The following is a 14,111-nucleotide window of genomic DNA, read 5'->3' on the forward strand; positions in this document are numbered from 1 at the left end:
CTGCCTGTTCTTGCAATTGAAGACGACACAGAGCACGGGTGATATCAATAGCACATGAACCCTGGTTTGTGTGCAGGGTGCAGAAGCACAGGAAGCGGAGATTAATTAATAATCTGAGCAGAAAGATGTCCCAAATCTCCTACTTCCTAAGTGACTTTGCAATGTGATTGGAGAACCAAACTAGAAGCATCCAAGTAATAAAATCACAAGGTGAAGGCTTTTTTTTTTTTTAATTTGACTTTAATACTTGACATAGATACTGCTTTAAATGGTTGTTAAGCTTCTGCTCATATAAATTTAGTAATGTGTATTCTGCTCGTAATTGCCAATATTTCAAACTCATAAAGAACTATTGGAGTTACTATGGCAACTGCTGAGGAGAGATCAATGTTATCACACTGACCATGTAAACTATAGATCACATTCAGGTTTAAGACCAGGTTATGATTTCATTTATATTTGTATAAATTCTCAGAGAATTACAAGCTTTGATCAGTGAACTGGTCTTCCTTGCACTAATTTAAAAGACAATCAAGTCAAATCCGCTGAAAGATTTTCCTTCTCACTGTCTTTATTAGCTGAGCTCCTTAATTTAAGTGCTAGACATGCTGGTTTCAAAACAAAATGAGAGTAAGCACTACAATTCAGGACTAAGAAAATATTTTTTAAAATATTACTGAAATCAGCAATGGCTACTACATGGAGCTACCAAAATACATAAATGCTGTAAAAAACCCCATAATGGAACAAAACAAATCCAAACCTGGCAATTTAACAGCCGTATGGCAAAAGATCTAGGCATTAAAGAGGATCACAAGATCAGTTTGTAGCAGCAGAATCAGTGTGAAGCAGGCAAGATTTAGCCAAGGATGAATAAACAATCACTCTTCACAAACACATTCTCTCAGCCTAGACAGAAATATTTCAGCAGAAATACGCACATCCTATTTTGGACATCCGACCCCCAGAATCACTTCAGAAAAAAAGCAATAAAATCTAAAAAATAATCTACTAGGGGAAAAAAAAATAAGAAAAGGAAAAAAAAAATCCAAGAAACCCCCCAACAACAAAACACCCCACAACAACAAAAAACTAACAAAAAAAACAGAGCAGTTTAGAGTTGTTTGGTCTCAAAGAGATAAGAAAGAGAGACTATGATAAGAGTTTTCAGACACACAGAACAATACTGCAGAACAGAAGATTGTTCATGTCTACAACTGATTGGGAGAAATATTGTATTTTCATTTCAGTAAAGGAGATTTGGTTTAGAGAAATGATACCGAGGCAGAAATAGAAAGAATTGTGACAAACAGAGTAAGGAAGAGAATGCTCACTGCTGTGACATTAATTTTAAAGCAGGCTACTAAAGTACCTTCCAGAAATGACAGGGACATAATTGGTATGTTTTCTACTACTTTTCATTTCAACAGTGGAACTCCTCCACAGCTGAAAAATACATCTCTTGTAAAACTGTAACTTTAAAGGCAACCTACATTAATTTAAGACTGCAAGTGGTGTAGGATTTGGGTTTTGGTTTTGTTGCTGGTTTGGTTTTCTTGGAGGGAGTTGGCTGGGAGGTGGTTTGTTTAATTTGTTGGTTTGATTACTCGTGCGGTTTTTTGGTTTTGTTTTGGTTTTGGTATTTTCCTTTTCTTCCTGAGGATTTTTAGGGTATTTTTAAAGAAATGCATTATACAATCTCAGAAGTTTTCATGGTTGTAAGGGACCTGTAAAAATCTCCAGGAGTAATCCCCTACTTGAGCAGGGCCAGATAGAGCAAGTTTCAAGCATCTCCACAGGCAGAAACTCCACAACCAGTTTGGGCAATCTATTCCAGTGTTAAAAGAAAAATAGTAAAAAATCGTTATCTTTCAGATGTACAGATAAAATTAATGCTTTTCAGTTTGTGCCCATCACCTCTTGTCCAGCTAGTGACACTACCAAGAAGTGCCTGGCTCCTTTCTCTGTTCCCTCTCATCGGGTGTTGTCGTGTGACCCATGAAAGAAATAGTGGAAAACAAAGTAAAAAAGTAAAAACCACCAATATTTAAAGGATCAGGAATGATGTGACAACCTAAAAAGACGACAGCTCTGCAGGTGCTGTGCAACGAGTGCACCAGTGAGATTTGAAAGTGCTCTTACTGTTGCACACAGGAAATGAAAAAAATTAAAATTTGCATGAACGGCCTAAGGATGATTGTTTTGGTTTGGCTGGCACAGTTTGGCTTGCAGTCCTTGAAGTGTGTGAAGGCCCAGGGGTTTATCCCCAAGGTAGCTGTGCCTCAGCCCCGGAGGGACTGAGGCAAACGTGGAAAGACATCCTTTGAGGTCATGGTGAGGAAAACCTCCCGGCCATGGGGCTTTACAGACACATGTTAATGTTTCTTAGGTTTCGTTGTTCTATTGGTTTGTTAAGTTTATGTCACCCTGTTACCCTATATGGACCCATGCCAGAATGTTCTTCTTTCCCTCAAACTGAGTTTAAATTAGGTTAAATTGGCTGCAGTGTTACACCCCTGTAACCCCATTAGTGCCCTTAGTTTATGTTTACCACTTTTTCCTATTTTTATTGAACCCTGACCTCAAGACCTGCCTTAGGTGTCCAATTTATAACCCTGTGCCCTCGGATCCCTTTTGGCTTTTGTCCCTGGAACATATTTGAGGCTGTACCCACAATGCACGCGCCAACAATAAGCAGCCCTCAGATTTCCAAATGAGACCCCATCTCCTTGCCTTTATGGTCAGCTCTTTATCAGCACTGGGCCCCCGAGGCTTAGGTCACTCTCAGGGACATGCAGTTGCACGATGCTGCAGAAGTGAGGCAGGGATTGAGGGATCAGAGGGAAGTGCATACGTACAGCAGATCTCCGAGTGCTCGTCGCTGCCGTCCAGGCAGTCGTCGTCCCCGTCGCAGCGCCAGCGCTCCTGGATGCAGCGCTTGTTGCTGCACTGGAACTGCTCCGCCTTGCACAGCTGGGGCAGCACCTCTCCGTCTTTCACTGGAGAAAACATCCAACAGGAACATCTCTTTATCTGCTTGATATGCCCACAATGCTATGCTGCCCCTACATCAATGCATGTCAATTCTTATTCTCACTCTTCACAGCATTCTTATGTCAACTCGGAGGTAATTCCACCTAAAGCCTGTAGTGGCACACATATCCAAGTGTGTGGTTGAAGGAATGAACTTTTAATAAATGGAAAAAACTCTAAACAGAATGGCACTCAAACTGGCTTTTAAATCCCTGCTTAGATGATAGAGTAAAAATATCAGTTTAAAATATTGCAATGCCTCATCAACAGCAAACAGGAAACGTTCTGACAGACATTGGCCAAATTCGGGTGCACATTTAGAGATAGGAAATGATTACTAAAAAGCTGATTCTTGTATCCAAGCAACAACTCAAACACCTGCATTATGCACTGGTACAGACTTAGCAGAGAAGAAAGGATAAAATTCTGCTGGGGCAGAGTCAAGCAGCAAGCTACATCTTATTGATAAATTCAGGCAGACGTACTTCTCAACATCAGGTTCAGAATGCTTCAGGTGTAAATGCCACACATCAGTCCAGGACCCTCTGAGGAACAGCATAATACCTCCAGGAACACTCCATGGAAAGAGCCAGGCAGTGAAATGTGTTGGGGAAAAACCAGGAAACCTTCCCCATCCACATCTCAAAGTCCCTCTAACCTCTCTCACTAATGCCTGCATTCCATATTATCAGTGACGAGTGCCCATTCCAGTTACTTCTGCTAAAAAGAAAAATAGCTCTTTTTTTTCTTTTTAACAAAAGTGATGGCTCTGCCTGGTCATTGCAGGCTCCATAATGTTCATCCTGTTCCGAAATAATCCTTATGCTTTACTCATCTCAATCTTATGTAAAATGTTACAATTCACTTCAACAAATACATCAATGAGACTTAGAAAAAGTAGAGAAATTTTTTAGAAAGTTACAAACACCAAGTCTAAACATTAAAAAAGTATCTGTAGTATATGGGAAGTTATTACTTTAATTGAAAATCCCACCTTTTATTAGAGCAACTTTTATCTTTGTCTCAATGAAGACATATAAAGAAAAGATGAAAGGCTGCAAAATTTGCACAGTCTGTGTCAGAACCTATCATATGTAAATACATCAGGTTGATGTGTTTTATGAACAGTTTCATCATGAACATTTCAATCTCAGATTTCTGTTTAGATACTTTGTAGAATAACCTGATAACTTCATATATATTTATTTTAATAATTATATGGATCAATTTCTGTTATTTTTATAAGATTTCAGTGAACTATTTAATAAGTGCTTTATCATATCAGATACACTGAAATATTTTCCAATGCATTTTAACCTAAATAGTGTACTTAATATTCTGTTTTCTTTGGAAAATCTTTTACATTCGGTAAACTAGAATATTTATTCAAGCAATATTTCTTTGTCTTATACACCCTGTAGGAGGCCACAGTTTTTGGTTTTATTTTCAGGTCTGACTTGATCCCTTAACAGCAGCATCAACTCAGATATTCTGTAAGAATCTTACTCATGCAGGTTGTACTGTTTTCCTCCAAAAGCTGATTATCAGCACAGGCACAAACTCTGCCTCCAGGAATGGCCAAACAAAGAGTGCTGCAGCCTCCATTATTAACACGACAGGCATTATCACCTGGGAAAAGAAATGAAAAACAACTTTAAAACTAACAGCCATGCTAGGACTAAACAAGAGAGTCTTTAGTTGCTTTGTTTTTTTGTTTCTTTTCTTTTTTCTTTAGGAACATAAACAGATGAAGAATTTTTTGCAATTGCTTTTCTCTCATGTTAGGAGAACATTATTCTCATAGTTTGGTAACTGTGGGTAATAATATCTAAACATAATTAGTTACAGGTTGCAATACTTTAAAATAATAAAAATAATAATAATAAAAACTCACAAGAACTGCACCATCAGCTCACAGCATTTTATCTGCCTGTTTTACGAAGGGAACAAATGCTGCAAAATATTTGGCACAGCTACATGCACACAGTGGCTTCAAGGAATCAAACAACAGATAAAGGTATGTTCTGAAGTTAATTGGCATCTGTACACGTTAAAACAAAGTGGCTACAAATGCAGATTAGGAAAAAAAAGAGAGAGAAAACAAAACTATAAAGAGATTTATGGCAGATAGAATACAGGTAAATATTTCACTATTCCTCTCTGAGCACATCTGCCAGTGCTTTGCTTTTTTTTCCATGTTACTGTTCCTTCTCCAAAGCTGTTCCCATGAAGACACTGACAGCTGTCAGTGTTTCAACCACCCACCAAAGGCTGCTGCATCCTCACCACCCCATTCCTGAGGCAACCAGGCTTAAAGTCACTGAGAGTCCACAAATGTCACAATTTCTGTTTGTGTCACTTTGGTCACGACCCAATTGCTCGGATTTGCACTGCTGGAGACACCCCACACCTCATGAGCAAAGCTCTGCTGATTTCAGGTGTTGGTGAGAAGTGACTATGATCAAGCAAGATATAAAACTTCCTGTCTGCTAAAACTTTAAATTAAAACTTTTTTTTTTTTTCATCTTCCTGTTCTAGTGAAAAGCAGTTCCTCCTTTTAAAGGTATAGGAAACATTTATCAGCTTGCTGGGCTAAAACAGACTCCACACAATTCCTTCTCCTCAAAGCTCCTCACTTCACTTTTCAGAGAAAATATAATATTAAGTTCTCATGGAGCCATGAACATGGATATTAAACTGTCCCATCAGAGCCATTCCTGCAGGTGCAGGGAAATCCCTTTAAATTATTAAATGAACATCAGATAATGAGCAAATAATTTAAAAATTTGAAAATTTTTGTATTTTAAGATGTATCTTAACGTGTCTTACATTACTGAGCAGTGCTTAATAACCTTTTTCTTTACTTGTTCTGATCCACCATACACAACATTTCTTAGAAGAAAATGAGTCAACAGCCCATTAAAGCCCCACTGAACTTTTAAATAAATCTATGCAAAATGATTAATAGAGAATGATGTGAAAGGCCACTGTGGTACTTGTACTTTCACTGGACAGGGTGTGAGTGAGATGACAAGAACACTGCTGTATAACCAGGGAAAATGGGAATTCTCTGGGAAGTCTGAGGGCTTGATCACAATTTCAGAAAGAGCTTAGACTAGACACTTAATACACATTATTAGATCCTGACTTCAAGCCTGAGACTATGACCTAAACCACTAAAAAATCAACCGCTACATCTATGCTCATCAAAACCAAAATATGATGAACAAAACATAAAAAATGTAAGAAATGTACTTGAGTCTAAATTTTGGAAAATCTCAGGTAAAACGAAGTCTCAGAAAAAGTAGCCTTGAAAGTCTTTCCACTTTTACAGGGCCATCATGGTACAAATCAAAGGATGTCAGTAATGCAAAGATTTAAACAGTTCTCAGAAGATGCCGAAATAAACAAACCAAAATACAATCTTCAAAAGTGACTCCAAAATTACATAGCACAAGTCAAAACATTTGCAGTGATTTAATTAAAGAACGTACATGAGTTTGTCAGCTCACTAAAAGAGAATAAGCCTACAGAACAAGAGACTATTTCAGACAAATATAGAAAACACATGAAGATTCTGAAGGCCAATGAAAGCTGAAAATAACTAACATCAAAAATTAAATCACTAGATCAAAGTCAAATGGTCCATCTTCAAGATGAAAAGTTCCTACTTAACCTCGTAATTGGGATGACAAACTCCTGCACAGTGGGTTATGTGCTAAGTAAAGTGATAAAAGAGGGGATGATGACAAGGAAAATAGAAGTACCAAGACTTAAAGGGAAAAGATCCAAGATAAAATGGTTTTAAATGTGCAGTGTTCAACCTGAAGGTGCAATGAGATCTTCAGTCCCATCAGTCTTGCTGAAGAGACTCCTGGGCTGAAATGTCTCCCAAAACACAGTTCAAATAGGTCAAGCCTCTTTACTGAACAAGCTGTAGAACCTGTAAACCTATCATGTATTTGGGAAATTAAATTTCCTCGACTACGGTTCCTAACAGCTATTTCATATGGTTGTTCTTAAAATAGTCCCAAAATTTTAAAATACTTTCAAAATGATTTTTTTTCTTATTTTGACAGCTTTGAAAACAGCTGTTGCCCTGTTGATTGCATGGGAATAAATTAGGTCAATTCCATTTTAATTAGCTAAAAAAAATTAGTCTAGAGCTAAACCGACGATTTAATTGCATTTCAGTCATTGTCCTCAGAAAAAAATGTCAACTATGCACATTTGTTTAATCTTCTCATTTAAGAGATGCACTGAAGTATTTATTGCATTTGTACCTTCTTATGAACCTAACCTCAAATACTGTTAAATTTTGTAAGCCCATTCTTAGGATCATCCTCCACACATGAAGAGCAACAGCCTGGTGCTCAAACTCTTCTTTGCAATCTGAGGAGTTGGAACATCAGCTGATTTCAAAAGAGGCTACTTTAATTGCTGCAAAGGCACTTACACAAGAATTATTTGCATGGAAGTAGCAATCCAGCCTTTCAATGCAGTGGAAATACCTGCAGGCCTTGGCTGGGTCATATTCTGAGTGTAAATCCAACTCCTATGATTCCTATGCTTCACCTTCCCATTTTTTAGGATTCCTGATGCACAGAGACCCAAAGACTCAGCCTAAGGAAGTGAGTTCTAAGCTCTGAAAGCAAGGAAAAAAAAAAAAAAAACCCAAAAAACATTCCTCCCCGAGGGGGTCACGCCTCATGAGAGAGAGGCAATGACAAGCACCTCTCCTTGAGGAGATCCCAAAAGCTTCATGTCCCTACCCCCAAAGCACAGACCAAAGCAGCACTGGAACAGAATCCTGGAAACCCTCCCCCCCCCGATAAAAATGCCACTCTGAATTGAACTATGCCCAAATGAATGACACAGTTTCTGCTCATGTAGACAGTGACAAGAGCAGCAGCATCAAAGCAGTCACCTCAAAATATCAGAGCCAAAAGTTTCTGAGGTATGTGCATGTAATCTTTAATATACAACTTGTCTAAAAAGTGGTTTCCTGTGGTTTTCTCTGTACATATTCAGCCTTGAGCCTCCTCTTTTACAAGGAAAACATGCACACACACACAAATAGTTTCTTTAAAGGAAATTTTTATGCTCCTTTGGGAACAATGGCAAGATCAACCTCACTGAGGCATGACAAAAAGGGAAGTTCCTAAAGGCTGCAGTTAGCTTACAAAATTCCAATTACAATTTCAAACAAAGAATATATAAACGAGCCAAATTCCCTCCCTTAAGACTTTAGCTCATTCAGCAAAACTGTCTAAGAGGCAATACTTTCTCTCTCTGGTGTCAGCTTATTTGGAAGCTAACAGCAACTGCATTGAATCTCCCTTTTTTTCTGAAAAATAAAGGAATTTTCTGAGTACCAAATAAAGCAGCAGTAGTACTGAAAGCAAACACTGCATCTTCTATTATCAGCATTCTGAAATTTGGCCACCTTGAGGGTAGATTTGGGCAGGTTTTGCCTTAAAAACACAAATCAAACAAAACCCTCACTAAATCCAAGAAAAAAACCCAAACAAACTATACTTTTACATGTCTTTGAATGTCAGAGAGAGTGCCTGAAAAGCAGCTGTGGCAAGAGGAACACTGTTGCAGCAACCCTGACTTTGCACAGTGCTACACAGAGTAGCTTGGTTTAGGTGAAAGAAATTTAGAGGCTACAGTACCAGAAGAGAGAAAATTTAAACAGCAAAAAAATCATCTTTCAAACAGTATTTTATCTATACTAATTCCTGATGATCGTTTTTGTGTTTGGTGGCAGAGCAAACAAACATTCTGATAACTAGAAATATGTTTTAACTAGTGAGGAAATACTCAACAACTCATAGGAACGCTGCATGTAATAAGTGGAATGCAAAGTTTTCTTCAGTAGAACACATTTTTAACTTTACCTGTAGAGTAACAATTGTATTTTCTAAATTCCATCCATGCAAACCTATGGCTTTTATCTCAATTCTCCACAGATACAAGTAACAACAACCATGGATTTTTCCACTAGTCCCAAAAAACTGCATTTATTCTGTGCAGCATACAGTGACTGTAGACCAAGATGGGGGAACAAATTAAAATATAGATATATTTATATGCAGGCAGAATCCATGATCACATTTAAGAAAAGGTAAATGTAATCATATATTTTATATCTATGAGCCAATGCAGATATGTTACCCTCTGTAACTGATACTTGCACAGCCTCTCTTGGTCACACAAGGAAAAAGGGCAATAAAGGCAGTGTGAATGCAGAGGAGGAATTCAGACAAGAATAATGTTGTGATACCCTTTTCAGTATTTATGAGAGAATCAATTTCTACATCAATGGACTGAAACTCTAGAGAACAACTTTATCCTGCCACAACCCATAGTTGTTTTTCTTTTTTTGTTCATCCAGTCACCTCAAAATACTCGGAGACTCTAAAGGAAAATGTCCTTTTATGACAGACCTCTGGAGATACAAGTACCTTGCTGTTTGCGTGGATCATAAATCTGGAGCCCAAACAAAGGTGGCCTCTCACTTCTCAGCAGGGTCACATTCCTTGTTAGCAGATCCAACTGGAAAATTGACCCATTCATGTAATCGGTCCAGTATATATAATTTCCATGATGTGACAGTCCAAAAGGATGATTCAAATCTTTTCCATTGTAGACTACCTGCAATCAATTAGTATCAGGTGAGCATCAGCAAGGTTAAAAGAATCTTCAATTTTTCAGAGAAGGTAAAACAGGAAATAGGAAAACTGAGATAACTACTGTCCCAAACATAACAACCTACTGCGATAAAATTAAATAAAGAGTGAAAAGCCCTTCTGTGCAGTGGAACCAATATCTAACTTTAAAAAACAAACAAACAAACAAACAAAACCCAAAAAACAAAAACCAAACAAAAAAAACCACAACAAAATAAACAAACAAACACACCAAAACCCAAAAAACCCCCCAACTTCATATAAATTCACTTTACGTGGCCCCCATCAGAGAAGACAGGAACAGACTGCCCAGGGAGAGTGGTGCAGTCTCTAAGCCTGGGAAGATTTGAAAGACAGAGAAGTGGGGTTTAGAGTCATGGTTAGTGGTGAACGTGGCAGTGCTGGGTTAAGGGTCGGACTTGAAGATCTTAAAGCCTTTCCCAACATGAACAATTCCATGATGCCGTGATTCTATCCCAGCAGATTCAGTTTGGGATCATTGGTCTCCTTCTTCTGGCTGGGATCCTCCTTGGACCAAGAGACTTTTTTCTATCCTGCCCCTAGAGAGAAGGAAGCAGCTCCTCACATCCCCTGCCTTGTCTGTTTCTAGACACAAACCCAAGAGAACATGGAGATGAAGACAACTAAAATACTCCTTTGAGGTGATTAACAAATGTCATCCCCTTTAACCCTTCTAATTTTCTCATTGGACTTGGAATTCTTATACTCAAAGCTCCTTCCTCATCTCTGAACCGCTTTTGATCCAAATTCATCAATCAGTCAATAATCTGACAGCTGTTGATGCAATTACAGACCTCCCTATCCCCCAAAATATTTACTCTAGTAAAGAATTATAGATGTGACAGACCCAGTTAAATTTTGACCAAAATATCCTATAGTTAAATACAAAGATTAAGCATCAAAAGCAAGTATCTAATAGTTCTTTTCAGCTACATAAATTCAAGTAGTTATGTGTTTTTTGTTATTTCTCAGGATTATAGAAAAAATACTTTAAAAAAAAAACCCCGAAACTACTCTGTGACACACTTAAAATAAAACCTGCAAAGACAGGTGCTTCTTTTTATTCACCGGTGACTAATTTTATGAAGCAGATGGTAAAACTTGCCCAGATTATCAGACTCCAGTCTGAGCCATAACAACTTTCAAAGTGTCTTATTTAGTGCTTCTTGCTCCTCAAAATCCACACAGAATGTCTGCACAGACTTACATCCTCCTAGTGCAGGCATTAGTAACTACTAAAGCAATCTCTCTCCATCTTTGACAGAATCCGTTGAGTGCTGCCCCTCTGAATACTACCACTAATGCTCAAAAGAGGCAGAGATTCATAAAAACAGCTCATCCAGTGAAGTTCAAGGAAAAGCCTGTCTGGGAAAACCACAACAAAAATGGGATTTTCTACCGAAAAAGCTCTTTGCAGCTTCATGGCTCAATCAAAACATAACTCATTGCCTCATGAGAAAAAATAGATAAAAAATAAATAATAATCAGATTGGGTGCTACTTAGGACAGAGGAACACCCCAAGCTGTGCTGCAGTCTCTCACCCCAGACTGCCACCAACATTCCAGCAGAGGTGACGCCGGACACGCTGCGGGGCTCTGCAGAAACCTTGGGAAATATTTTTAACGTAACACAATAAAATCCAGAGACAGAACATGCCCGTGGCAAACCAGCAGCGTTTCTCTTTTACCTTTCTGTCAGTGCCATTCAAATAGATTCTTTCAATGTGATCATAATAGGCGTCACACCAGTAGAGCACGTTGGCACGGTAGTCCAGAGTTAAACCATTTGGCCACAGCATCTTTGATGTGACAAAAACCTGCCGGCTGTAGCCGTCCATCCAGGCCTTCTCAATCCTCCCCACGCTGGCATCTATTTCATCTTCCTCCCAGTCTGTCCAATACATCCATCTGGGGAATTACAAAAATGAGCATTCAGATCCCATTTTAATCAGGTGAATTACTCTGCAGGCTTTTAGCAACAGCTCGTCCAAGCCAGAGCAATTCTGACTTTTGCATGTTTCTTTCCATTACTGTTTCTACAACTCTATTTACTGTCTCTCACTGCCGAAATGACACTTAAGTTATTTTGCTTATATTGTGATAAATTACATGAATACCAGAGAACCAATAAAGAAAAGTGTAGGAATTAAGACTTTATTTATTCCCACCAGAGAAAAGAGGTTTATTTGTTTGTATTTTTTTAAACCATCTCTTGTCACAAACTTCAAATTTTTAAAGTGAGCTGGTTCTGGTCAGGTCTAATTTACCTTCATTATGTAAATCTCCTTTTTATTACACCTAATTCTATCAAAGAAGTTGCAACACAACAATTATTTGCACTCTTGTTTTAGAGATAAAGGATAACTTTGACATTCTGTGAACTTCAGGTCCTACGCGGAAGCAGCTAAATCGCTCAGAAAACTGTTAGAGTACTTTGTCCATTACAAAAAAGTTTAGAAATACTTGCTGTGAAAATTAGTTGAAAAAAATCCAGTAGGCAATTTTAGAATAGTTTTATGGTTTATAGTCCAGCAATTATATTTAAAAAAACCAATCAAGCAAAGTCTGAAAAAAAGGCATCAATATTACTTTGGAAAAGTCAAAAATAAAAATCTATTAACCTCTCTAAAAGTATTGGCTCAGAGGAATTCTATGAGCCACTCTCTACTGGACCCTACAGAAAAAACATTTCCTTATTGAATTATTCTGAAAATCATATTCTATTACAGAATTTGAAACTGTGATTTCAACCATTTAAAATATGCAACTTGAACATGTACAAAAACAGAGGGCAGCAAACATGTTAATAAACACCACCTTTCTTTTTCTTTTTCTTTTCTTTTTTTTTTTTTTTTAAACATGTTTTCCCCTAAGGAAATGAGTTAATGGGAAGAAATACTTAGAAACCTGTAAGCACTCTGTGAATCATCTCAGATTGTATCACATACAGTCACATCATTTCATAAATGAAAACATTTGCCAGACAGCAGATGTTTACTGTTAGTCAAATCTAGGACTTAAATTAATAAGCATTAAAGAGAGGAAAAACATCATGCCAATATTAAATGGATCCTATTTGTTAAAGTTACCATGATTTAATTGCTACTGATGTATCTCACCTTTTCTCTCACCAGATTTATGTTTCTGAAATAAATTCTGTGATCTTAACCCATTTAATTGGCCTGTACTTTGAAAAATAAAGTCCTGGAATTTAAATACTGAATTTACAAAAGAATGATATACTGAAGTGAAAAATCATTTTATTATCACATCTGTGTAAATTATGTCAAATCTATTGGTCAAAAAAAATGATTCAAATGCACTTTTATGTATAAACATAATTTGGTATTTATGAGAAACTGGAAAAAAAAAGAAAAATTACATTACACAAGCTTGCAGATATGCAAATGCAGCTTTTTTGTTCATTTTTCATTTATCTCAAATCGCTCGCCAGAAGGTTGTTTTGGGTTCTTTTAATGTTTTTGTAAATATGTGCAAAGAACGTCAATCCATTTTTGATCCACAAGCCTTACCAACTCCACTGGATGTTTGACTCAAACAGTACCGGGTTTAATCACAGAATTATAAACCCTGCACGTGCCCTGAGGCTCAGGCAGACGCAGGTCAACGTGGCACTTATTTTATTGGAAGACAAAATATGTTTTACAAATATTTACATGACTTCTCAACAGCAATTACTGAGCTTTTCTCCATTAACTTTTTGCCTGTCCTTACTCCAGTTATCCTGCCATAAGCTAAAACCTGCTCACAGCGACAGGCATTTATGTCAGTGTGCTTTAATTGTACCTCAAAATGCAGTTAATGCTCCAACACCGGTTAAATCAAGACTAAAATTTTGGAAACACAATTAAAAAAGCCATAACAAATGCTATCCCTCAGGAAGAGCTTCCATGAGTAGTATAATCATGAAGGACACACTATTTTGTTGGAGAAGTGTTTTATATAATGGTCCTGTTCAGGCAATACATCTTCATACTCTGTTTGTTCCTCTGCCATGCATTTACTGAGCTGGAAATTCAACAAAGTAATTGCAGGTGTGGTTATGGTTCGTGGTCTGATTTTATACCCTCTCTATCTGACCTTAATGAATTGTAGCCTTTCCACAGCTACTTCCAACCCCTCAAAGGACAGACTCAAAAGGGAAAACCTGAGAGTGTAAATATTTTCTATAATAGAAAAATAACAATCAAGCCAGCCACGCTGAAACAACCTACCTACATCATTCTCCAGTGACAACTCCCTGAACAAACCTAACAGTGATTTTTTCAAGGAAACCACCATTATGCCACAGTAATACAATGTGGGTTTTTTTAATTATTATTCAGCCTACCAAAACTAATT

At 37.6% G+C, this 14,111-nt stretch overlaps 1 protein-coding gene across 1 annotated transcript in view; it reads right to left on the minus strand.

The window, feature by feature from the left end:
• LRP1B (LDL receptor related protein 1B) overlaps window positions 1-14,111 on the minus strand; it is a 474,351-nt gene that overhangs the window by 209,157 nt on the left and 251,083 nt on the right. The window contains exons 12-15 of the mRNA XM_066190543.1: window positions 11,438-11,657; window positions 9,504-9,693; window positions 4,540-4,662; window positions 2,859-2,999 (exon numbers count right to left, since the gene is read on the minus strand). Coding sequence (XP_066046640.1) covers window positions 2,859-2,999; window positions 4,540-4,662; window positions 9,504-9,693; window positions 11,438-11,657 — 674 coding nt within the window. The remainder of the gene's footprint in view (window positions 1-2,858; window positions 3,000-4,539; window positions 4,663-9,503; window positions 9,694-11,437; window positions 11,658-14,111) is intronic.

This window comes from Chamaea fasciata, unplaced genomic scaffold (assembly GCF_029207755.1).
Source record: "Chamaea fasciata isolate MVZ Bird 193981 ecotype frontalis unplaced genomic scaffold, bChaFas1.0.hap1 SCAF_8, whole genome shotgun sequence".
Lineage (NCBI taxonomy): Eukaryota > Metazoa > Chordata > Aves > Passeriformes > Sylviidae > Chamaea > Chamaea fasciata.